The sequence below is a fragment of the Sus scrofa genome, chromosome 2, assembly GCF_054392235.1.
Source record: "Sus scrofa isolate SSC_HxYL_T2T_F1_AM1 chromosome 2, Sscrofa_HxYL_maternal_Yorkshire_Landrace_v2.0, whole genome shotgun sequence".
NCBI classification, from domain to species: domain Eukaryota; kingdom Metazoa; phylum Chordata; class Mammalia; order Artiodactyla; family Suidae; genus Sus; species Sus scrofa.
The window spans coordinates 76,623,308-76,648,713 of record NC_139384.1 but is presented as its reverse complement, the minus strand read 5'-3'; the positions used below and the strand labels follow the sequence as shown (position 1 = coordinate 76,648,713).

At 42.1% G+C, this 25,406-nt stretch overlaps 1 protein-coding gene and 1 long non-coding RNA gene across 2 annotated transcripts; both read left to right on the top strand.

Moving 5' to 3' along the window:
* Positions 1-642: 642 nt before the first annotated feature.
* Positions 643-24,886, top strand: LOC106508100 (zinc finger protein 490). Its single transcript, XM_021083741.2, is given in 6 exon segments — positions 643-792; positions 1,683-1,776; positions 22,172-22,298; positions 22,505-22,565; positions 22,918-23,109; positions 23,111-24,886. Coding segments are annotated over 5 exon segments (627 nt in total). The 5' UTR covers positions 643-792; positions 1,683-1,719; the 3' UTR covers positions 23,301-24,886.
* Positions 8,750-17,514, top strand: LOC146405478 (uncharacterized). Its single transcript, XR_014837564.1, has 2 exons — positions 8,750-16,582; positions 17,210-17,514. It is a non-coding gene; the product is annotated as an uncharacterized LOC146405478 (long non-coding RNA).
* Positions 24,887-25,406: the final 520 nt, after the last annotated feature.

Sequence of the window (25,406 nt, the reverse complement as noted above, 5' to 3'; positions counted from 1 at the left end):
TACACCACAGCTCATGGCAATACCAGATCCTTAACCCACTGAGCAAGGCCAGGGGTCGAACCCACATCCTAATGGATACTAGTTGGGTTCGTTACCGCTGATCACAACGGGGAACTTACCGGGGTTTTTTTGGCCGACCCATTGGCATATGAAAGTTCCCTAGCCTGTGCCACAGAAGCGACCCAAGCCATAACAGTGACAACGCAGAATTCTTAATCTGCTGAGCCACCAGGGAACTCATCAAATGTCTGCTTTCTTAAGAAGAAGCCCAGTTCAATGAATGGCCACAGAGCGTTACACCAAGCCCTTGTCCCCTGGAGTACCTAAAACCCTCTTGTTCCAGGCAGATCTGGCCTGGGCCATCCTCTTAATCTGTACTTGCTCCATCTTGAAGCTGAATAAGGAATCCCAGGGCAGAAGGGGCTGCGGAAGACAGCAGAGGCAACCCTAGGCGTGGAATAAGTTATGTTGCAAACGAAAGTGCCAGGCGGCGACCGGTCCCATCCCACTCGCAGAAAGTAATTCCGTGGAGCCAGACTTCCTCCTACAGATTGTCACTCAGACGCAAGGAGGCGGGGTATTGGGATCTGTCCAACCGGGAAGCCGTTGAAGCAGGTGGGTGGGGCGACGCGCAGCATCAGCGAGGACTTCCTCCTTTTCTCCCACCGCGTACAAGGTCGCCTCCCGTGTAGAGTTCTCTGGTTCTGGTTACTCTGCGATATCTTTGTTCCCCTGTGATCTGCACTGGTCGTTGGAGTCGTTAGGAGGTACTCAGACCCAGGAAACGTAATGGTGAGTGTGCTGCCCCGGACGTAGAGATGTAGCGGAGGGGCTGGTCAGAGCCGGCCAAACCGGTTTTCATTTGACCCGGCCTCCTCGTCACCGCTGGAGTCAGCGGATACGCGTGGGTCTGGGGTGCGGCGCGGATCTCAGTCCGCTCCTGTTTGCAGTTGCGCGGCGGGGCTTGGCCGGGCAGCCGGGACCCCGAGCGTCCTGTTGCGTCACTTCGCGCAGGAACTTCGGCCCCGGAACCTCTTTGGGCAGCTCTACTGTCGCATCCCCTCTTCTAGCCTAGATTGTGCGGTGACAACCGGCACGGTTTTCAGCTGACAGTTGTGACGCGCTCTCCAGGGTTTGGGTATGGGATTAGCTATCGTCTGACGGGTCTCAGCTCGTCCTTTCTGCCCTGGGGCCACCATTTTTCTTCTTGAGTTTTCCAAAAGCTTGGGAAGCGGGGTGTCAAGTCGAAGTCCCTGGCCCCCCTGGGGCTTTGTACGGCTGGCAATAAATCATAAAATTTCCAGATCGCTACCTATATTCCCAAAGTCAGTTTTCCCACTTCTATTTACATCATCTATCAACTATTCTCTTCCGTGGTGCATTTATAACAAAGCCAGTATTTTAAATGTTTATTTTGTTTGCGTAGAGTGGTGGATGGCATTGGGGAGGATGGTCTGTGGATATTTTATGGGAGAGGCAAGCGTTGAATAACTACTTCTAAGTAGGTTGTATGAAATCCTTTCTCCTCCATTATTATTATTTTTTTTTTTCTGGAAACAAACATTCTATGAGAAGTCTTGTGGAGTGTTGCTAAAATTCAGCCTTTGTCCTCTGATGCCAAATAGAAACACAGAGACAGTTTCAGGTGAAGGAGAAAAAAAAGGGCCTTATTGCTTTGCCAGGCAAAGGAGACCACAGAAGGCTAAGACCCTAAAGACTATGCCCTCTCCTGGAGAAGAGTTTTTTAGGACCATAAGGAGAAAAACGGGGTTCCAGGTAAGAATCTGGCTTGGCGCAAACACACATTCTTCTTTCTTTCATGAATCTTAATTATCCAAGCTGGTGTCAGGGGTCCAATGCAGGTGGTGGTTATTGCGTCTTGACTTTTTCTAGAATAACACTACTTGCAAAAAGGGCATATTGATCAGAGATTAGACAAACTAGCAAAGTACCTGAAAAGCACCATGTGCTTATTATTAGCACAGTCTTTTAACTCAGGGGCAGTTGTGCCCAGAGTGTCTTATCTTTAGCTCACAGGTGATTGTGTTTAGAATTCAGTCCAGCTAGAGAGAAAGGCAAAAAACAGCTCCAAGCTATTCATTTTTAAGCTGTTCATTCCTTAAACTGTAAGGAATGTAATCTTTTCTTTTAGGTGTCCAAGATACCTACATCTTTACGAGTATCCCTTGAGAGGAAACCAGGACTCTGCCCCAAGGGTGCACTGTTGTTTTTTGATGGTTCCTTCCTTGTCTTTTGCATCCCCTCCCTTCCTGGATTAGCAGCTGTTTGAACCTGCCCTTTGAAACTCTTGGGAAGGTCTTGGAGGCTCTGTCCTAAAAACTGGAATTGGGAGGCCACAAAAAGGCATTTGTGCCCAGGAGCCCCACAGGGTACTGCTTGATTTCAGGAGGTTTTTGGGACACATTTCTGAACAATCTGCCCTGTGACCAGTTCCCATCCTTGGGTTAGTGCCCTTCAAAATATTTACTCAGTTAAGTTTATTTTTTCAATAGTATGAAATGTATTAAATTAATAGTACTTGAAAGACCATATGGAATATTTCCAAAAAAGTAAAAGAGGTGAATTTTAGGGGAAAAAATATTATGGTGTTTTCATTTATTAAGACATTTTCCCCCTTCTTTTTTGGCCGCTGTGTGGCATATGGAGTTCCCAGGCCAGGGGCCAGATCTGAGCTGTGGTTTTGACCTATGCCACAGTGGTCACAATGCCAGATCCTTTAACCTACTGCTGCCAGAAAGATATTACCTGAATTCGGGTTCTTGTTCACGGAGCCGAAGAATGAACTTGGACAACACATAGGCAGCAAGCAAGCAAAAGTCTTTATTACAAGAAAGCAAATAGCTCCCAGCACAGACACTGGGAGGGAGAGGAAGAGGTTTCCCCCCCCCCGCCCCTTGCTATTGTTCTGTGGAGGTTTTTATTTGTTAAAGACAAGGAGTACGTGGGCTCCAGATTATCCGTTCTTTTTCCCTTTGGCCTTTGGCCTTCCGCAGTGTACCTGTATCAGCCCTCAGCAATAGGGAGTTAGGGTATGCTCCGTAAGTTTTATGATCCTTTTGCTCTTCTTTCTCCTAGACTTAGAGTCACCACTCTTTACATTCTTTAGCAAGCAGTCAAATGTTTAGGTCAGGGGTTAACTCCCATGTTGATGTAAATCAAATGTACTTTCTTTTTTTTTGTTTTTTGTTTTTTTGGTTTTTTTTTTGTCTTTTCTAGGGCCACACCCATTGCATATGGAGGTTCCCAGGCTAGGGGTCTAATCGGAGCTGTAGCCGTGGGCCTTCTCCACAGCCACAGCAACACCAGATCCGAGCCACGTCTGCGATTTACACCACAGCTCACGACAACGCCGGATCCTTAACCCACTGAGCAAGGCCAGGGCTCAAACCCGCAACCTCATGGTTCCTAGTCAGATTCGTTAACCACTGAGCCACCATAGGAACTCCTCAAGTGTACTTTCAATAGTTAATCTTCCAATAAGCAAGGCTGGTTTGTCTTGATTAGTTTTTACAAATTTTTTTTTTTTTTTTTTTTTTTTTTTGTCTTTTTGTCTTTTTGCCTTTTCTAGAGCCGTACCCACAGCACATGGAGGTTCCCGGGCTAGGGGTCCAGTCGGAGCTGCAGCCACCATCCTACAGCAGAGCCACGGCAACATGGGATCCAAGCTGCGTCTGCGACCTACACCACAGCTCATGGCAACGCCAGATCCTTAACCCACTGAGCAAGGCCAGGGATCGAACCTGAAACCTCATGGTTCCTAGTTGGATTCATTAACCACTGAACCATGATAGGAACTCCTAGTTTTTACAAATCTTAAACCATGAACATCAATCAGGGAATATATTGAAGCCCATATTCCTACACTAACTACCTGAATTATTATTCTGCCTCACTACTGTGCTGGGCAGAGGATCAAACCTTCCTGGCACTGCAGAGACGTTGCCAGTCCTCTTGGGCCATAGCAGGAACTCCATTTTAAAAAAATTTTTGTTTCACTTTTTTTTCATTCCCTATGATGAGTTCTATGGACTCTGCTGTTGGTTAATTTCAAATGAAATTCCAGGATTTAGACTTGCAGAATAAAAGTATTCAAGTATGATTATGTAGTAAATAAACTTGCCTTGGAAATAATAATTGACCTATTTTTTTCAGAAAGGAATAGATATTTGGGGTTTTCTAAGTGAATTACTGAAAGTGGCTTATGATTTTCTTCTCTCATTTCTACATAAACACTGGTTTGAGTGATTTTGCTGAATTGTTCAAACAGGGTTTGTATATTTAAAATATCAGTGGTAGGAGTTCCTGTCATGGTGCAGTGGGTTAGGAATCCAACTGCAGCGGCCAGGTGCTGCTGAGGTGCAGGTTCTATCCCTTGCCTGGCACAGCAGGTTAAAGAATCTAGAGTTGCCACAGCTGTGGCTCAGATTCAGTCCCCTGGCCTGGGACCTTCCATATGCCGCAAGTATGGCCATAAGTGTGTGTGTGTGTGTATATATATATACACATATATACACACATATATATATCAGTGGTGCTAATCATATTTAAAGACTTGTTCCACTCTCACCGCACTGATTTTAGGACAGACATTTCCATCACTCCCAAAGTGAAACTCATGACCATTAGCATCTTCAGGCCTAGGAAATGACTAATCTGCTTTCTGACTCTATTTTTGCCTTTCTGGATATTTCCTATAAAGTATCTTGGTGGTCGGGAGCACCTGTAATGGGTGGCAGAGCCTGAGGTCAATGTCTTCAAGCTCAGTTCCCGTTTGACCTGTGAAAGGAGGTGCTCGAAGGTCCAGTTGGCTCTTCCTGAAGAGCTCCCCGCCTTCCACTTGCTCCTACCTGCTCACACCCACCGCTGAAGTTCTCCTTATACTGTGCGAAGCTGCAGACCCCTGAAATCTGGGGGTGCAAGGGCACAAAGGTGTGGGGTGACACCATTTCTGGGTTGTGATTGTGATTTCCTTTGACCCAGACATTTTATTTGTTTGTTTTATGGCCATGAGTGTGGCATGTAGAAGTTCCTTAGCCAGAGATTGAATGCCAGCCATAGCTGCAAACTGTGCCACAGCTGCACCAACGCCAGATCCTTTAACCCACTGCACCAGGCTGGGGATTGAACCCTTGCCTCTTTGGCAACTGAGCCACTGCAGTCGGATTCTTAACCCACTGTGCCGCAGTGGGAACTCCTGTCCTAGGCATTTTATTTTATTTTATTTTATTTGGCATTTTAAATGTTATATTTGAGTGTGGCCTCCATGATATAGGTGCACTCAGTGTAATTTTTGCACATCGAGAAATCTGTAAGGATGAGCTGTTCTGTCCTGGGGACAGGGTCTGCGAATTTGGGAGTCCATTTGGATCAGAACTTTAACCTGAATCTGGCTTAGAGTTTGCAGACATGTGGTAATGGAAGACTTGGGGGATGGAGAGCATCCCTGCTTACAGGGTGTGTGGAGGGGGGTATGGGAAGCTCTCAGAGATTATTCTCGTCGCCGCTCGGGTGTCCCTTGACAGGGCTTCTAGCTCAATCCAGTTTATCTAGACTCTCAAGTCTGGAAAGATGTTCAACTCCACCCCCTCCCCCCACCCCACCCCACTCCCATCCCGGGTCACACTAGGTATTAAACCAGCTGTAGCTGCCTACACCACAGCCACAGCAACACCAGTTCTGAGCTGCCTTTGTGACCTACACTGCAGCTTGCAGTAATGCCGATCTTTAACACATTGAGCAAGGCCAGGGATCAAACCCACATCCTCATGGACATGATGTCTGATTCCTTCTGCTAAGCCACAACCAGAACTCCTCAACTTTCTGAAAATGGACTTTTTTTTCTGAATTGTAGGGACACAGTCTATTTATATGTTTTGATTCCAATATTTGTGTTTCTTTTCTTGGATTCCTTTCTTCATTCTAGATTACAGTGCCTTGATTCTAGTTACCATTAACATTTGGGCTTTTAAATTTATGTTGAAGAGTTCCTGTCATGGCTCAGTGGTTAATGAATCTGACTAGCAACCATAGGGACTCAGGTTCGATCCCTGGCCTCCCTCAGTGGGTTAAGGATCCCAAATTGCTGTGAGCTGTGGTGTAGGCCAAGACTTGGTAGATTCCCACGCTGCTGTGGTGTAGGCCATTAGCTACAGCTCCGATTCGACCCCTAGCCTGGGAACCTCCATATGCCGAGGGTGTGGCCCTAAAAAGCAAAAATAAATAAATAAATAAAAATAAAGTTTGATGTTGATTGACAAATGCCATTTAAGGAAAGAAAATTGGGAAGTTAATTAGAATTTTTGTTTCATTTACACAAGAGAAACCGCAGACCAGAGATGGGAGTGCATTTAAGTTTTCAGGTGCTTTTACATTTGTTTATAGGTACCTGTCCCTATGAGGCAGAATATTATCTCAGGTAGTTAGTGTAGGAGCAAGGGCTCCATACATTCCTTTGATATGGCTATTGATTAACATTTGCAGCTTAAGGGCTCTAGGCAGTAACACCTCCACAGGCCTTGTTTTATTATGGGAAATGCAAATTCCCCACAGACTTTGTTTACTGTAGGAAGTGCGAATCTCTAGTCCACTCCTCAACTGATAAAAAAGGGATGAGAGGAATGGTGACTTAATCTAAGAAAAAAAAAAAGGACAAAGAAACCACAAAACTTAAAAGGGACTTTTCCAACCCTAAAACCCCTGTTGGACAAGGACTGATACAGGTAATTGAGCAAGGCCAATGGGAGAAAATCACATCTTTCTGGACCCCACGTTGGTACCCCTCCCCACCTTTACGAGATAAAAACCCCTAAAGGGCAATAGGAAAGCCGGGCTCTTCTCCCCGCTCCCAGCCTGTCCTGGGAGCTATTTGCTTTTCTTTAACAAAGACTTTGCTTGCTTGCTGCCTGTGTGTTCACGGTGTTCATTCTTCAACCGCTGACCACTGTGAACAAGAACCCAGATTCCAGTACCATCTTTCCGGTATCACTTTGACATCTAAAAGGCCTCTGCTGTTTTTTTTTTTTTTTCCTGGCTATATCTCTAGCATGTTGAAGTTCCTGGACCAGGAATCGAATCAAACCCACACCACAGCAGAGGTCCAAACTACCTCAGTAACAGTGCCAAATCATTAACCTGCTGCACCACCAGGGAACTCTAGGCCTCTACTGTTCTTAAAACAAATGAATTTCTATTTTAATAGATGTGGGGGGACTGAATGGAATTCTTTTTTCTTTCTTTCTTCTTCTTTTTTTTTTTTTTTTTTTTGTCTTTTTGCCTATTCTAGGTCTGCCCCGCAGCATATGGAGGTTCCCAGGCTAGGGGTCTAATCGGAGCTGTAGCTGCCGGCCTACACCACACCCACCCCGAGCCACGTCTGCGACCTATACCACAGTTCACGGCAATGCCAGATCCTCAACCCACTGAGCAAGGCCAGGGATCGAATCTCCAACCTCATGGTTCCTAGTCAGATTCGTTAACCACTGCTCCACGACAGGAACTCCTTGAATTCTATTTTAATTGAAACACTTCAGTTTATGTAAATTTTTCAAATTCCTAGCCCATTCAAAGGCTTAATTTGCAAACCTCAAATGTAGTGTGATATCGTTCTTATTCCTGAAAGTATCTCCAATGTTAACTATAGTGGAGAGAAAACCTATAATATCCCTTGTGCCTTTAGTTAGAAAGGGGGTTTTCATTTTTTTGTGCTTTGCAGTCTTCTATCTGTTTAAAGAATCAAATTTTGCAGTGGTTTCCTATGTAGAAAAGCTAAAATTAAACTAAGAAGGAAAAGTAGCTTAAGATGCACTGCGCATATATTTTGCTTCATTCCTCTGCTCTGAACTCCAGCCCCCCTCAGATCACCAATTTAGATTCAGCCTTCATCCATTTAGTGTTTCTTTATATACAAACAATCCAGTGCTGAAAACCTGAGCAATAAAACATTGTCTGCCTTATCAGTAAACAAAGGATTTCACAGTCTTGCAGGATTGTAGCCACCACTTACAGTGAGCTGATGAGCTCTGAGGGCACTCAGGAAGGACGAAACTAGGAGTGCCAGCTTCTAGCAGCCCACAGACTGCAGCCACTCCCAGTGGTGAGTCCTGAGGAAACTCAGGGTGTTAAAAACAAAGACTAGGATCCTGGCCCCAGAGAGCTGAGGTGCGTATTTTAATGGCTGAGTAATATTCCACTTTGTATATGTACCACATCTTCTTGATCCAATCCTCTGTCGATGGACATTTAGGTTGTTTCCATGTATTGGCTATTGTAAATAGTGCTTCAATGAACATTGGAGTACATGTGTCTTTGTGAGTCTTGGTTTTCTCTGGATAGATGCCCAGGAGTGGGATTGCTGGACCTAGTTTTCTTTTGTTCCTAAACTCCTGTATATCCTAGTGTCCCCCTTCCCTCTTCTGAGCTATTTCTCAGAGCTCTCAAAAATTCTGGGAGTTCCCATCATGGTGCAATGGTTAACGAACCCGACTAGGAACCATGAGGTTTTCGGGTTCGATCCCTGCCTTTGCTCAGTGGGTTAAGGATCTGGCGTTGCCGTGAGTTGTGGTGTGGGTTGTAGACGTGGCTTGGATCTGGCGTTGCTGTGGTGTAGGCTGGTGGCTACAGCTCCAATTCGACCCCCAGCCTGGGAACCTCCATATGCCGAGGGAGCAGCCCTAGAAAAGGCAAAAAGACAAAAAAAGAAAGAAAGAAGGAAGGAAGGAAGGAAGGAAAGAAAGAAAGAAAGAAAGAAAGAAAGAAAGAAAGAAAGAAAGAAAGAAAGAAAGAAAGAAAGAAAGAAAGAAAGAAAGAAAGAAAGAAAGGAAGATAGAAAGAAAGAAAGAAAGAAAGATAGATTCTGCCTCCAGGGCTGTATTCCTCGTTTTGTTGTCGGAATTCAGTCTCCACCGGTGCTGAATTGAAACAAAGAGACAGAGTTTTGGGTAAAGGAGAAAAAAGAGCTTTATTGCTTTGCCAGGCAAAGGAGGGTCACACCAGGCTAACGCCCTCCCCCACCCCATTAGAAGGAATTGTGAGAGTTTTATAGTAAAAAGGAGAAAAATGGGTTTTCATGTAGGGCATACATGCATTCTTCTTTCTTTTGGGGGAATCTTAGTTGGGAGTCAGGCGATCTTGGTCCGTTCGTGATGGTAGTCTTCTGTGTTATTGCCTAGAATAACAATACTTGCAAAAAGGGCATATTGATCAGAGATTAGAAGAAACTAGGAAAGTTCCTGAAAAACATCATGTGTTAATAATCTTTAACCCACAGGCAGTTGTGCTCAGGGTGCCTAATCTTTAGCTTATGGGTGATTGTGTTTAGGGTGCCATCAAGTCAGGGAGAAGGAAAAAGAAGGACTCTTAAGCTTAAGTGTATAAGATGCCTATATTATTATGTGTATCCCTTGAGAGGGAACCGGGATTCTGCCCCAAGGTTGTACTATTGTTGCTTGACTGTCCCTCCCTTCCCTGATCATAACAGTCTGAACCTGTCCCTAGGAACTCAGGGAAGGTCATGGTGGCCGAATGAGGCCCATTTCCAAGTACAAGAAATGGGGGTCACAGAAAGACCCTTGTGCCCTGGAGCCCCCAGGGCCATGTCAGCTTTCAATTTTGTCCCTAATAAAATTTACAACTCCCATGTTGTCCTTTTTTAATTTTTTTTTTAAGTTGGCAGCCCATTTTTCTTAAGGTTTTTATTCTTGTAGTGGGTAGTCAGGATCCACATATTCGATGTTTGTCTACTCAAAGTCAGTCTCACCGCCTCCCTTTCCCCTGGTGCTTCTTACCTGCTGATAAGAAAGCCTGGAGGCTCCTGCTCTCTGAGCTGCTCTTTGCTGGGGAGCTTTCCCTGCACCCTGCGCTGTGCTGGCATGTATGGCATTGGTCGTTGCAGTCTCTGCACAAGGGTGGAAAAAGAATTTTGTGGATTTAAACCAAGGTGTACAAAAGACAAGTTTATTGAGGCAGGAAACACTGCTAACACAGCAGGCAGACTTCCTGATAATCAGGGAGAGCCAACCCTGGGTGCATGGGCATGTCTGTTTTTATAGCCCAAAGACAGAGGAGCGCAAGGAGTGGTCTTGCCATACACCTGTGGACCTGCTGATTGGTTGAGGAAGAATGGGGTCTTCCACTACACTTGCTGATTGGTTGGGGGCATATGTTGCCCCTGTAGGGGCGGGGTAAGGAGTGGGCTACATACCTTTTCTAGTAGTGGGCAGGAAGGAGTAGTCCAGGTTGATCAAGGGTAGGAAGTGAGGAGTGGGCCATATACCTTTCCTAGTAGGGGTAGGAAGGAGTAGGCCAAGTTGCTGGAGTGGGGAGGTCCTTAGGAACATTGTAACAACTACAGTGAGATAGGTGGGCGGATAAGGGTCTGGCATTTCTTATCTGGGCTTTTTGAGTTTTATCTTCTCGGAGAAGCCTTGAACTCCCACATTGGCGAGCCCACCACACCTGAGTTCTATACACAGTGGACCCAGAGTTGGCAGTTTGTTAATTCCTGGTACTCTGGGAGCAGGAGTATGAGAAGGGGGCCCTCCTAACAGTGGTTCTGGCTGATGTCTGAGCAGGAACCTACTTGTGTTTAGAGTGAAGGTGTGACTGAGGCTGGTTTTTTGGGTGTGGGGGGATTGGTGACTAGAAGCATGATTATACCCAGTGAATGAGGTCAGCCCAAAAGATACTTACTACTTTATTTATTTATATATGTATTTTTGTCTTTTTAGGGCCACACCCACAGCATATGGAAGTTCCCAGTCCAGGGGTCAAATTGGAGCTGTAGCCGCTGACCTATAATACCACAGCCACAGCCACACCACACCCAAGCTTTGTCTGTGACCTGTGCATCATAGCTCACAGCAACACCGGATCTTTTATCCACTGAGCAAGGCCAAGGATTGAACTTGTATCCTCATGGATCCTAGTCAGATTCATTTCCACTGAGCCAGGATGGGAACTCCAATAGTCACTACTTTAAAAAGAGTAGTTATTAGAGAGAAAGTAAAAGAGAAGAGACAGGAAAAGGTAGCCAATAGGTGGTGAGATTGCAGAAGACTCACCAAAACTTTTAAGTACCTCTGGAGCTATCAGTCCTTCATCTGTTGCATCAAAGACCCTTGTCCTCTGGGTTATGAAGGACAACACCCACAGTCTCAGTTTGGCACAGCAAGAGGTTCAAACCCAACTTAAGCTGGGGTTCCTTAAAACTCTATTTAAAAAATTTGGTGTCATGTGTGTTAGGATGGCAGAGTCAAGAGAAACAGGCTGGAGCAGTGAGATGTAAGCAGGTTATCGACCAAAAGAGTGGCCCGGAGCACTGGGCAGAGAGAACTCAGGCTCCCCGCTATTGGAGCAAGGGCTTTTTTAGAGTTAGGATTTTGCGTGATAGGTCAGGTAGTCTCAAGGAAAAAAGGGTAGGGGGCTTGGGAAACAAGAAGGAGGATTTAGGTCATTAAGTGTGAATTTTAACCATTCCTTTTGGTTCTGTTTATTTTGAGGTTTACCAGCTCCTTAAATTAGTTTGGTCCTGGGGCCTTCATCCGTGCTGGAGTCTGTTTCCTATTGATTTAGTCAGCTGAAATTGTGTCTGGAGCCTGGGTGGGATCTGGAGGGCATGGTTGTTTATGTCCTCCATTTGGTATTCTCCCTCCAGGTTATAGATACCACCTAACAATGTGGAGGCTTCTAACCCTTCTGGCGGTGATTGCACACTCTCTGGAAGTGGGGGGGGGGGGTCTTACACTGTCCATAAGCTTCTGATGTAAGGCACTGCCCTAGGTCCCATATGCCGTTAAAGCTGCAATCAGAAAAAGAAAAAGAAGGGGAAAAAAAGGCATTCCCATTGTGGCTCCACAGGTTAATAATCCAGCATAGTGACCCTGAGGATGCAGGTTCAACCCCTGGACTCACTCAGTGGCTTAAGGATTTGATGTTGCCGTGACTGTGACATAGGCTGGCAGCTACAGTCCTGATTCCATATGCCATGCATGTGGCCTAGCCCAAGAACTTCCACATGCCATGGGTGTGGCCCTTCAAAGAAATAAAAAATAGAGGCCTCCATTGAAGTGCTTATTATGACTTTGGTCCTGGAAACAGCAGACCAGCAGCCCAGCTCAGCTTCTGACCCCTTCTTGTGATATGAGGAGCCAAACCTTGGCCCTCGGGTTATTTCTCCCAGTGGAGAGATGGTATTTCTTTTTTCAGTCCTTTGAAAGATGCTCTGGTGCTAGAGGAGCCACCCTTCTACACCTTGGTTCCCTGGGTAGTTGCTTGGGATTAAGTGAAGGCACAGGTGTGGGAAGAACAGAGACTAAGGATGACAGTTCAGCCTGGTGCATGATGGGCTCAGTGGAGAGTTGCTGCCTTTCATCCCTTGACTGGGACATCCTTGATGAGGAACCCAACCCAATGGTCATCACATGTAGTGAAACATCAGGCAGTCATCAGGGTGGGTTGTAATGAGTCAATCCTTTTTTAAAAAAAAAAAAACAGGATTCGTTTTTTTGAGCATTTTTAAGTTTACAGAGAAACTGATCAGCAGTTACAGAGTTCCCATATAACCCTTCTGCATCCACACAGTAGTCACTATTTTTAAAATCTTGCATACTGCTCTGTTTGTTACAATTGCTGCACCAATACTGATGCATTAATGTGCACGGATTACATCAATGTAGACTTTTTGTGTTACATGACGTATGGATTTGGCAAATATATTTTTCTTTCTTTTTTACAGCTGTACCTGCAGCATATGAAAATTCCCAGGCTACAGGTCAAATCAGAGCCTGCGCCACAGCCACAACAACGTGAGATCCAAGCCACATCGTGCAACCTGTACCACTGCTCGTGACAACGCCGGATCTTTAACTGACTGAGTGAGGCCAGGGATCAAAACCTTATCCTCATGATGGATACTAGTCGGGCTGGTAACCCACTGAGCCACAACGAAAACTCCTCTCCATATGTTTTCATAGCTTAATACCCCATTTCTTTTTTTTTTTTTTTTTTTTTTTTTTTTGTCTTTTTGCTATTTCTTGGGCCGCTCCCGAGGCATGTGGAGGTTCCCAGGCTAGGGGTCTAATCAGAGCTGTAGCCGCTGGCCTACACCAGAGCCACTGCAACGCAGGATCCGAGCAGTGTCTGCAACCTATACCACAGCTCACGGCAATGCTAGATCTTTAACCAACTGAGCAAGGCCAGGGATCGAACCCGCAACCTCATGGTTCTTAGTCGGATTCGTTAACCAATGAGCCACGACGGGAACTCCCCCCATTTCTTTCTATCAGTGTTTCGTCTCATGGCTACACCACTGATTATTGGACTTTTTTTTTTGTTTTTTAAAGTTGTATTGAAGTATAGTTGATTTACAGTGTGATAATTTCTGCTGAACAACAGAGTGATTGACTTATATGTGTACACGCATCCATTCTCTTTCAGATTCTTTTCCCACATTATTTCCCACAGTTTATGACAGAATATTGGGTAGAGTTCCCTGTGCTACACAGCGGGTCCCCTTTGGCCAGTCATTCCATATACCTCACTGTGCATGTGCCAGTCCCAAACCCCAGTCCCTCCCTCCCCCCTGTTTATTTGATTCTTGAATGGTATCTTGCTTACCTATAACTCATGCCAGTTATGACTAAAGCCCGTAAATATGGGTTTTGTAAGCTTAACAGCTAAACTCATTTGGACAAATAACCAGGATTGTGATCTCAGGATCTTACTATATATAGTAAGAGTTTATTTTGTTTTAGAAGAACACTTGTCTTCCATTGTAGAGACACCCAATTCCATTCCCCTCAGCAGTGAATGAGGATTATCTTCACATCTTCACCAATATTTGGTGTTTTTGAGTGTTTTGCATTTTAACCATTAAGGAAGTGTGTAGTGATGTCTCTTTGGTTCATTTATAATTTCCTGCTAACATTTGATGTTGAGCCTGTTTTCATATTTCATCTTTGCCTTCTGTACGTCTTCCTTGGGAAGCTGCTTGTCCAGATATTTTGCCCATTTTTTATTGGGTTGTTTATCTTCTTACTGTTGAATTAGTTCTTTAGATATTTTGAATACCAGTCATTTTTCACATAAGTGTTTTGCAAAGATTTTCTCGTATTCTATGGCTTGTCCATTCATTCATTCTCTCAACATTCTCTCATTCTCTCAACTTTCTCAGAAGAGGCATTTTTTCATTTTAATGAAGTGAAATTATATGTTTTTTGTTTTATAAACCTTGTGTTGTTGGATTTGAAATTTCATCACCAAACCTAATGTGACCTAGATTTCTATCTATATTTTCTAGGAATTTATTTTTTATTTTATTTTTTATTAAGGTATAGTTGATTTACATTGTTGTGCCAAATTCTGCCATACATTTCCAGGAATTTATTATTTTTGCATTTTATACTTAGATCTGTGATGTGTTTCAAGGGTTTTATTGCAGAAATATGCAGGTCATGTGTCTACATCTGTCTTGTTTGTGTTTGTATTCCACCATTATTTGTTTAAAAGACTTCCTTTTCATTTGAACTGCCTTTCCTTCTCTGTCTAAGTTCAGTGGGGGTGTACACAATTGATTATCTTTCAGTGTTGGTATGTGTCTTATTAACACCAAGAGTTATCTTGTTGGAGAATCTTTCAGATGTTTCACAGAGATAATTATGTCCTAGAGAACAAATATTTGGATTTAGCTAGGGGATTCATGAATATGTGCTTTCTCAGGAAGTAGAAGTTCCCTATTTTACTTGTTTGTGATCATAAATAGAAGTTGGATTTTATTAAATCCTTTTAAATTTCTATTTCCCCCCTCTTCTTTTCTGATAATAGTAATTTCTGTCTTCCCTTCTAGTGATGTTAACTAGATATTTATCAGTGTTGTTACTCTTGTCAAAGAACTAGCTTAAAATCTTTTCTCCTCCAGTTTCCCACAATTACATTAGTTTCATTTCTGATTCTTATAATTTTATTCTGCTTACTTCATGATTATATCTTCTTTTTGTTGTTTCCAGGTAAGGTATTTGCGTTATTGTTTACAGATCTTTTTTCCCCTGCTGTATTTAATGATGGCATAAATTTCTTTGTAAATAAGACTTTTGCTGCATCCTACAATTTAGTTGAAAATATATTTTAATTTCTCTTAAGACTTATTTTTTATTTTTTAATTTAAAAAATTTTTTTGCTTTTCAGGGCTGCACCCAAGGCATATGGAAGTTCCCCAGGCTAGGGGTCGAACTGGGAGCTATAGCTACTAGTCTGCACCACAGCCACAGCCATGCAAGATCCAAGCCTCATCTGCAACCTACACCATAGCTCACAGCAACGCCGGATCCCTGACGCACTGATCAAGGCCCGGGTTCCAACCTGCATCCTCAGAGATCTTAGTCAGGTTCCTTTCCGCTGAGCCATGACGGGAACTCTGAGACTTCTTTGATTCCATGTATTGTTTAGAAGTGTGTTGTGGAATCTGTACTTATTAGGGGCTTTTCTAACTCTCTTGCTGTTACTCATTGCTAGATTAATGCCTCTGGGTTCTTTTTTTCTGTTTATTTGGCCACCCCTATGGCATGCACAAGTTCCCAGGCCAGGAATTGAACACTGCCACAGCAGTGACAATGTCGGATCCTTAACCCTTTGAACCACCATGTTATTCCACCTTCGACTTCTAAGAGCATGGTTTATATGATTTTAGTTCTTTCAGGTTTGTTAAGGTATGTTTTATGTCCCAGAAAGTGCGCTCTATCTTATTGAATGTTCCATGCAAACTTGAGAAGGTGTATTCTGCTCTTGTTGCACGAAATAGTCATAGATTAAAATTAAATTGAGGAGTTCCCATCGTGGCTTAGTGGTTAACAAATCCGACGAGGAACCATGAGGTTGTGGGTTTGATCCCTGGCCTTGCTCAGTGGGTTAAGGATCCGGCGTTGTCGTGAGCTGAGGTGTAGGCTGCAGTCTCGGCTCGGATCTGGCATTGCTGTGGCTGTGGCATAGGCCGGTGGCTACAGCTCCGATTAGACCCCTAGCCTGGGAATCTCCATATGCTGTGGGTGCAGCCCCAGAAAAGACAAAAAGACAAAAATTAATTAATTAATTAATTAATTAAATTTGAGTTGTTTCATAGCACTATTCAGTTCAATCTGTCCTTCTTGATTTTCTGCCTACTATAATATATATATATATATTCACATATAGCTTATGATGAGAGGGTGATGGTGTATGACTATAATAATAGATTCATGTATTCCACCCTGCATTCTTCTTGTTTTATGTATTTTGCCCCTTTAATGCTGTGTATGTGCACATGAAGGATTGTTATGTCTTCTTGGAGAATGTCATAATATAATGTCCCTTTTGACCTCTGAGCTCTCTTGATCCGAAATCTACATTGTCTGAAATTCAAATACCAATGCCAGCTATCTTTTGATTAGTTTTGGCATGGTGCCTTTTTCTCCATCCTTTTACCTTCATCCACCTGTGTCTTCATGTTTATATAGTTTGTGTTTGTTTGTTTTTGTTTTTTTTGTCTTTGAGGGCCACACCCAAGGCATGTGGAGGTTCCCAGGCTATGGGTCCAGTTGGAAATGTAGCCACTGGCCTAGCCACAGCTCACAGCAACACCAGATCCTTAACCCACTGAGCGAGGACAGGGATCAAACCCATGTCCTGATGGATGCTAGTCAGGTTTGCTAACCACTGAGCCACAACGGGAACTCCTGTATAGCTTTTTTTTTTTTTTTTTTTTTTTTCTTTTTTGGCCACCCCACAGCATATGGAGTTCCCGAGTCAGGGATCAGATCCAAGCCATAGTTGGAACCTAAGCCATATTTGTGGCAACATGGGATCCTTAACACACTGTGCCAAGCCTGGGATTGAATCTGTGTCCCAGCACTCCCAAGACACTGCCAGTCCTGTTGCACCACAGCAGGAACTCCATATTTAAAATAAGTTTTTTGTAGACAACACATGATTGTCATTTTAAAAATATAGTATTGCTGTATCAGAAAGGGAAAGTATAAAAACAATTCCTTTTAGGAGTTCCTGTCGTGGTTTAGTGGTTAACGAATCCGACTAGGAACCATGAGGTTGAGGGTTCGATCCCTGGCCTCGCTCAGTGGGTTAAGGATCCGGGGATGCCGTAAGCTGGGTTTAGTTTGCATACGTGGCTCGGATCCCACGTTGCTGTAGCTGTGGTGTAGGCCAGTGGCTACAGCTCCAACTCAACCCCTAGCCTGGGAACCTCCATATGCCACGGGTGCAGCCCTAGGAAAAAAAAAGACAAAAAGACCAAAAACAAAACAAAACAAAACAAAAAAACCCAAAACAAACAAACAAACAAAAAATCTCTTTTAAAATCTCATCAAGGGACTTCCCACAGTGGCACAGTGAGTTAATGATTTGATGTTGCTATAGCTATGGCTTGAATTCTGTCCCTGGCCAGGAACTTCCATATGCTGCGGGGGCTGCTGAAAAGGAAAAAAAAAAAAAAAGTCATCAAAAATAATAAAATATCTAGGAATAAACATGAACAGAGAGGTAAAAGACTTGGATGATGAGAACTATAAAACATTGATATACTAAATTGAAATTAATCAGTAGATGGCAAGCTATCCCATACTCTTGGATTGAAGGATTTAATTTTATTAAAATGGCCATATTACAAAATCATTCTTCAAATTTAATATAATCTCAATTAAATTAACCACATTTTTTCACAGAACTAGGACAAATAGTCCTAAAATTTATATGGAACTATAAAAGACATAGCAATTCTAAGGCAAAAGAACAAAGCTAGAATAATAGCCTTCCCAGACTTCAGACAATAATTCTAAGCTCTGGTAATGAAAACAGTGTGGCATTGGCACAAAAACAGACATATGGATCAGTAGAACAGGTCAGAGAGCCCAGAAATAAACCCACACACCTATGGACGTTTAATCCTTTTTTTTTTTTTCTTTGTCTTTTTAGGGCCACACTGGCAGCATATGGAGGTTCCCAGGCTAGAGGTTGAATCGGAGCTGTAGCCGCTGGCCTACACCACAGCCACAGCGATGCCAGATCTGAGCCACGTCTGCACCCTACACCACAGCTCACAGCAACACCGGATCCTTAACCCACTGAGAAAGGCTGGGAATCAAACCTGCGTCCTCATAGATACTAGTCAGATTTGTTTCTGCTGAGCCACGACGGGAACTCCTAGACATTTAATCTTTGACAAAGGAAGTAAGAATATATAATGGGGAAAGACAGTCTCTTGAGCAAGTGGTTTTAGGGAAAACTGAAGAGTTGCATGTAAATCAATCAAGTTAAAACACTCCCTTACACTATACACAAAACTAAACTCAAAAAATGCCTTCAGAACCTAAATATAAGACATGACACCATAAAACTCCTAGAAGAGAACATAAGCAAAATGGAAAGGGCGTGTAGAAAAGGGAATCCTCCTCCACTGTGGATGGGAATCCATGTTGGTACAGTCAAAATGGAAAACAATATGGAGCCTCCTTAAAAAATTAAAACTAGGAATTTCCATTGTGGCTCAGCAGGTTAAAACTCGACAGTGTCCGTGAGGATGCATTTTTGATCCCTGGCTCCACTCAGTGGGTTAAGGATCCAGCGTGGCTATGGCAGTGGCATAGGCCTGGATATGACCCGTAGCCTGGGAGTTTCCATATGCTGCAGGTGTGGCCATGAAAAGAAAAAAACAATTTAAAAATGTTTTTAAAAAACCTGAAAATAAATCTACCATGTGATCCAACAATCCCACCTCTGTGCATATATCCAGACAAATCTATAATTCGAAATGATTTAGGCACCCAGTGTTCCTAGCAGCAATATTAACAAAATAGCCAAGACATGGAAACAACCTAAATGTCCATCAACAGATGAATTGATTTAAAAAAAAGATGTAAAAGTGAAATAATGTCATTTGCAGCAACATGGATGGACCTACGGATTATCATACTAAGTGAAGAAAGTCAGAGAAAGACAAACACCACATCACTTATAGGGTATCTACAATATGACACAAATGAGCTTATTTACAAAATAAAAAGAGACTCACAGACAAAAAACAAACTTACACTTACCAAAGGGGAAAGGCAGTACTGGAGGGATAAATTTGGAGTTTGGGATTAGCAGATGTAAACTACTATATATAAAACAGTTTAGCATAGGGTACTAATGGGGAGTTCCTGCTGTGGTACAGGGGTTATGAACCTGCCCGCAGCAGCTTGGGTCACTGTGGAGGGGCAGGTTCAATCTCAGGCCTGGCACAGTGGGTTAAAGGATTTGGTTTAAGTCACAGCTGCTGCTTGGATTCAGTCCATGACCTGGGAACTTCCATGTGCCACAGGTGCAGCCATAATAATAATAATAATAATAATAATAATAATAATAACAGAAGAGGATATATATAAATGTGTTATATGTTTATGTACATATGTAAAATAATCTAAATAAATACATGGAATTCTTGTTGTGACTCATTGGGTTAAGTACCTGACTAGAATCCATGAGGATGTAGGTTCAATCCCTGGCGCTGCTCAGTGGGTTAAAGGCTCCAGCATTGCCATAAGCTGTGGTATAGGTTACAGATGCAACTCGGATCCCAAGTTGCTATAGCTGTGGTGTAGGCTGGCAGCTGCAGCTCCAATTCTACCCCTAGCCTGGGCACTTCCATGTACCATGGGTGCCACCCTAAAACAAACAGAGAAACAAATCTTTTTTGTCTTTTTAGGGCCTCACCTGCAGCATATGGAGGTTCCCAGGCTAGGGGTCGAATTGCAGCTGTAGCTGCCAGCCTATGCCACAGTCACAGCAACTTGGGATCCGAGCCACGACCTCAACCTGCACCACAGCTCACAGCAACACCAGATCCCTAACCTACTGAGGGAGGCCAAGAATCAAACCCACGTCCTCATGGTTGCTGGTTGCATTTGTTAACCACTGAGCCACGACAGGAACTCTGAATCACTTTCCACCAGACATACAACATTGTAAATCAGCTGTACTTCAATAAAGATACATAAATAAATAATCTGATATTAATATATTTTTCTCTCTTTTATAATGAGACCATTGATGATTGAGATGGTGGTTGATATAGTTAGATTAATATCACCCACATTTTTTACCATTACTATTCATTGTCCTTATTTCTTCATTTGTTTTCCCTCTCCTTTTAACTTCTCTGGATTTAATTGAGGATTTTACCTGATTCTTAGCCAACCAGTTATACATTTCAAAATCACTTTTTTAGTGGTTGTCCTTGAATTATCAGTATACATTTAGCAATGTGCCTCTATTATATAAGAAATATAAGAGATGTTTGCTTTTATTTAATTTTTTTCTTTTTAGGGCTGCACCTGCGGCAAATGGAAGTTCCCAAGCTAGGACTCAAATCGGAGCTGCAGCTGCTGGCATATGCCACAGCCACAGCAACACTGGATACAAGCTGAATCTGTGACCTGTGCCACAACTTGCACAACGCCAGATCCTTAACCCACTGAACAAAGCCAGGGATCAACCCTGCATCCTTATAGATACTAATCAGGTTCTTAACCTGCTGAGCCACAGTGGGAACTCCTAATTGCACTTTCTAACAGAATTCTAGGAAAGTGGTATTCTAATTTTGAGACTTTAAATGTATCAATCCACCTGGTTCCTGCTTTGTTTGTTTTTCTGAAAAGAAGTCCTATTTGATTCTAATCTGTTTCTTTATACCTGAAATGAATTTTTTGCTCTGACTTCTTAGAATATATTCCTTTCTGCCTTTGTTTATTTCTCTAGTTTGAGTATGATATACTTTGGTCTCCATTTATGTGTTTTCATGTTTATTGTACAGTGAGCTTCATGAATCTACAGTTGTTGTCTATCATCAATTTTAATAAAATCTCAGTTACTTATATCTTCTATTTCTTTCTATCGAGGTTCTTTTCCCATTTTTTGATTGAATTGGTCTTTTTTTTTTTTTATTGAGCTGCAGGAGTTGTGTTGGAGATAAATCTCTTTGGGTTGCTTCATTTGCAAAGATTTTTCTCCCATTCTATGGGTGGTCTTTTCATTTTTTTTACAATGACTTCTTTTGTTACACAAAAGTTTCTTTCTTTTGGGGGGGCCGCCCCCCACCCTCCACCCCACCCCCAGCATATGGAGGTTCCCAGGCTAGGGGGGTTAGGGGTCTAATCGAAGCTGTTGCTCCCAGCCTACACCACAGCTCACAGCACTGCCAGATCCTTAATCCACTGAGCAGAGCCAGGGATTGAACCACAACCTCATGGTTCCTAGTCAGATTCATTTCTGCTTGCCAAGACGGGAACTCCTAATTTAATATCTTGCAGCTTTACTGATTTCATTGATGTGCTCTAGTAGTTTTCTGATAATATCTTTAGAATTTTCTCTGTGTAGTATCATGTCATTTGCAAACAGCAACAGTTTTACTTCTTTTCTAATTGGACTTATTTTATTTCGTTTTCTGCTCTGATGGCTATGGTAGGTAGGACTTCCAAAACCATGTTGAATAGTATTGCTGAGAGTGGACAGCCTTGTTTTGTTCCTGATCTTAGAGGAAATGCTTTCATCTTTTCACCACTGAGTGTAATATTAGCTGTGGATTTGTCATATATGGCTTTTATTTTTTTAATTTAATTTTTTTGGCCACATCCATTACATATAGAAGTTCCTGGGCCAGGGATCAAACTCAAGCCACAACAGTCACAACACTGAATCCTCAACCCCTAGGCCCCTGTGGAACTCCATGTTTCTCATGATCAAGTCATAGAATAACTCTTTGTAAAGAACAGAATCATATGTAATGATCCTGTAGATGCAGTGGGTGTTTAGTTATGTAAATCTTTTTTTTTTTTTTTTTGTCTTTTTAGGGCCACGCCCATGGCACATGGAGGTTCCCAGGCTAGGGATGGAATTGGAGTTGTAGCCACTGGCCTACGCCAGAGCCACAGCAACACGGGGTCCGAACCTCGTCTGCAACCTACGCCACAGCTCATGGCCATGCCGGATCCTTAACCCACTGAGCAAGGCCAGGGCTTGAACCCGCAGCCTCATGGTTCCTAGTCGGATTCATTAACCACTGAACCACGACGGGAACTCCTAGTTCTGTAAGTCTTATGATGCATCATACTTTACATATATTTTCGGTGTTTAGGACTCAGTGACCATTGATGATGTGGCTGTGAACTTCACCCTGGAGGAGTGGGCTTTATTGCATCCTTCACAGAGGAAACTCTACAGAGATGTGATGCAGGAAACCTTCAGGAACCTGTCTTTAATAGGTAAGAATGAATAAATTCCCACACTTTGTCAATTAGAGAGCCAGTGTTTCTCACCTGTCACTATTGTTCCAAGATGTGGACTGTGGAAAAGGATAGACATGGATAAAGGAACTAGGCATGGTCAGAGTTCATCATGGGCCTAGAATATAATAGTTTTTATATAATTTCTAGTTCTTTGGGATCATTTTTCTGGGTCTGAATTTCAGGAACCAAATGGAAAGATCATGACATTGAAGATCAGTACAAAAACCCAGGGAGGAAATTAAGGTGAGTCACACTCATTATACAAAACATTTGCCTCAAGAATTGTGGCGTAAAGAACAAACAAAACAAATAGCCTCATTTTCAAATTTAGTTATTCTTAGAAAATGTCTACCAAAAACATTTCCTTAAATGCGATATAAATGTTCACTGTTTGCAAAATAGTTCACTTGCAGTTAGTATTAATACCTAGTATATTTGAATACCAATTTTTAATATAAAGGGTAAAGTTAGTATATTTAGTTTCTAACAATGCACACAAGATAGAAAACCACACTATTTCTGTAAATCATAGTAAATATAATAAATGTATAATGATTACTAAAGAAATAATTAATAGTATTCTCATTATTTTCAGAAGTGCCATGGTAAAGAGACTTCCTGAAAGTAAAGACAGTAGTTCATGTGGAAAAAACTTCAACCTTATTCCAACTCTCAATCTAAACCAAAAAACTCCTGGATTGAAATCATGTAAATGCAGTACATGTGAAAAAGTCTTTATGGATCATTCATCCCTTCATAAACATATGAGATGTCACACTGAACACAAACCACAAGAGTATCAAAAATGCAATGAGAAGGTATCTAAATGTAAAGAATGTGGGAAAGCATTCATTTATCTCAGTTCTCTTAGAACACATGAAAGCAGTCACACTGGAGAGAAACCCTATGAATGTAAACAGTGTGGAAAAGCCTTTCTATATCAAAAAACCTTCCAGGCACACAGAAGAACTCACATAAGAGAAAAATCCTATGAATGCAGGCAATGTGGTAAAAAATTCAGATCTCAAAACCGTTTCCAAATACATGAAAGTAGTCACACTGGAAAAAAACACTATGAATGTAAGGAGTGTGGGAAAGCCTTCACATGGCAAACAAGCTTTCAAAAACACATGGTAACACATACTGGAGATGGACTTCATAAATGTAAGCAATGTGAGAAAGCATTCGTTTATCCCAGTTCTCTTAGAATACATGAAAGGAGTCACAATGGAGAGAAACCCTATCAGTGTAAACAATGTGGAAAAGCCTTTAAATGTGCTAAAACTATTCGAATTCATGAAAGAATTCACAGAGGAGAGAAACCCTATGGATGTAAGCAGTGTGGAAAAGCCTTCACTTATTTTAGTTCTTTACAAATACACAAAAGACAGCACATGGGAAGAAAAACATATGCCTGTAAAACATGTTCTAAAGAATTGAGTACTCCCAGTTCTCTTCGAAATCATGAAAGAATCCACACTGGAGAAAAACCCTATGAGTGTAAGGAATGTGGGAAAGCCTATGCCTGGTATAATAACTTACAATATCACATGATAACACACACTAAAGATGGACCTTATAAATGCAAAGAATGTGAGAAAGTATTCATTAATCCCAGTTCTCTTAAAATACATGAAAGGAGTCACTCTGAAGAGAATCCGTATCAGTGTAAAAAATGTGGTAAAAATTTAAGTTCTCAAAAAAGTTTCCGAATGCATGAAAGAACCCATACTGGAGAAAAGCCCTATAAATGTAAGATATGTGGGAAAACCTTCACTTCTACTTATGTTCATGTGCACGAAAGAATTCATACTGGACAGAAACCTTATCGATGTCATGAATGTGGGAAAGGCTTCATTTGTAGCTCAATCATTCGAAGACACATGAGAATGCACACTAGACAGAAACAATATAAAATGTAGAGAATGTGAGAAACCCTATTCTGATCTTATTTGTTTACAAAAGGATGACAAGATTCACTAGATAAAACCTCTTGTCAGTATACAGCCTGGGAAACAATTCAGTGGGCTCACATCTTTACATATGAAAACTCCCACAAATGAAGAAATAAAAATGTAACATAACTAGTTGGAAAGCAATCCATGCCTAATATTCCAGAAAACCTTCAATATGAAAGAGCTGTTTTAAAAGTTTATAAATATGTTGTGTCTACTAAGGATATTTCTTGAAGTGTATCCTTGGATGGTGGATTTCTACTAATTTCAGAAATGAACATTAATGTGAGATAGTCCTGTAAGTTGTCTTTCAACAGTAGTACATAAAGTTCAGTAACTTTTTGTTTAATCAAGCGATGATGTAATTAGGCTTGAATTTTTATAATGTGCTCTTCATTCTCCATTAAAGGTTCATTGAAAATAGCAGTTTGGTATTTGTTGGGGTTTTCTTCTTGGTCTTGGGTAGCAGTTCCTAGATATCTGTAATCTACTACATATATTGTACCTTTTTTTACTGAGAAAGAGCCTTTTGGGGGGCATGGTATTTACAGAAGCCTTTTTCTGTGACTTTCTTGTTCAACACTTGGAATAAAGTTTTATATATGGCAAGGTTGTCAATGAGTATAATTTTATGTCAGTTACAATTTTCCTGTTTGCTTTTTGTCTTTCCTTCTGACTGCTATTTGGTGAATGCTATTGGAATTAAGAAGAGAAACTTATGATAACAGAAAATCTAAAGCTGGAGGTATCTTGCCTCTGAGTAATGTTAGGACCTAGATTTTCCAAAATCCATCCCGTATGTGATTCAGTGTGTGGTTCAGTGTCAGAATTCACCAGTAGCATCACCTGTGAGTGATTTAAAAGCAGATGCAAAGAAGGCATTCTCCAGATTTTGCAGTCACTACACTAGGAGAGTGACAAATATATAACAACATAACAGCTTCAAGGACACCGTCTTCCAGCTTATTTTCCAGATTTCAGTCAAGAGTGTCCTCCAACTGCCACCAACTCTTTGATTTCTGTTTTCATAGAAATGTAGTTTTCCCCTGATGTTATCACAGCTTCCACATCAAAGATCCATGAGAATTTGAATTTTTTCCTATAAGGCCTCGTGAGTCCACCAGGGAAG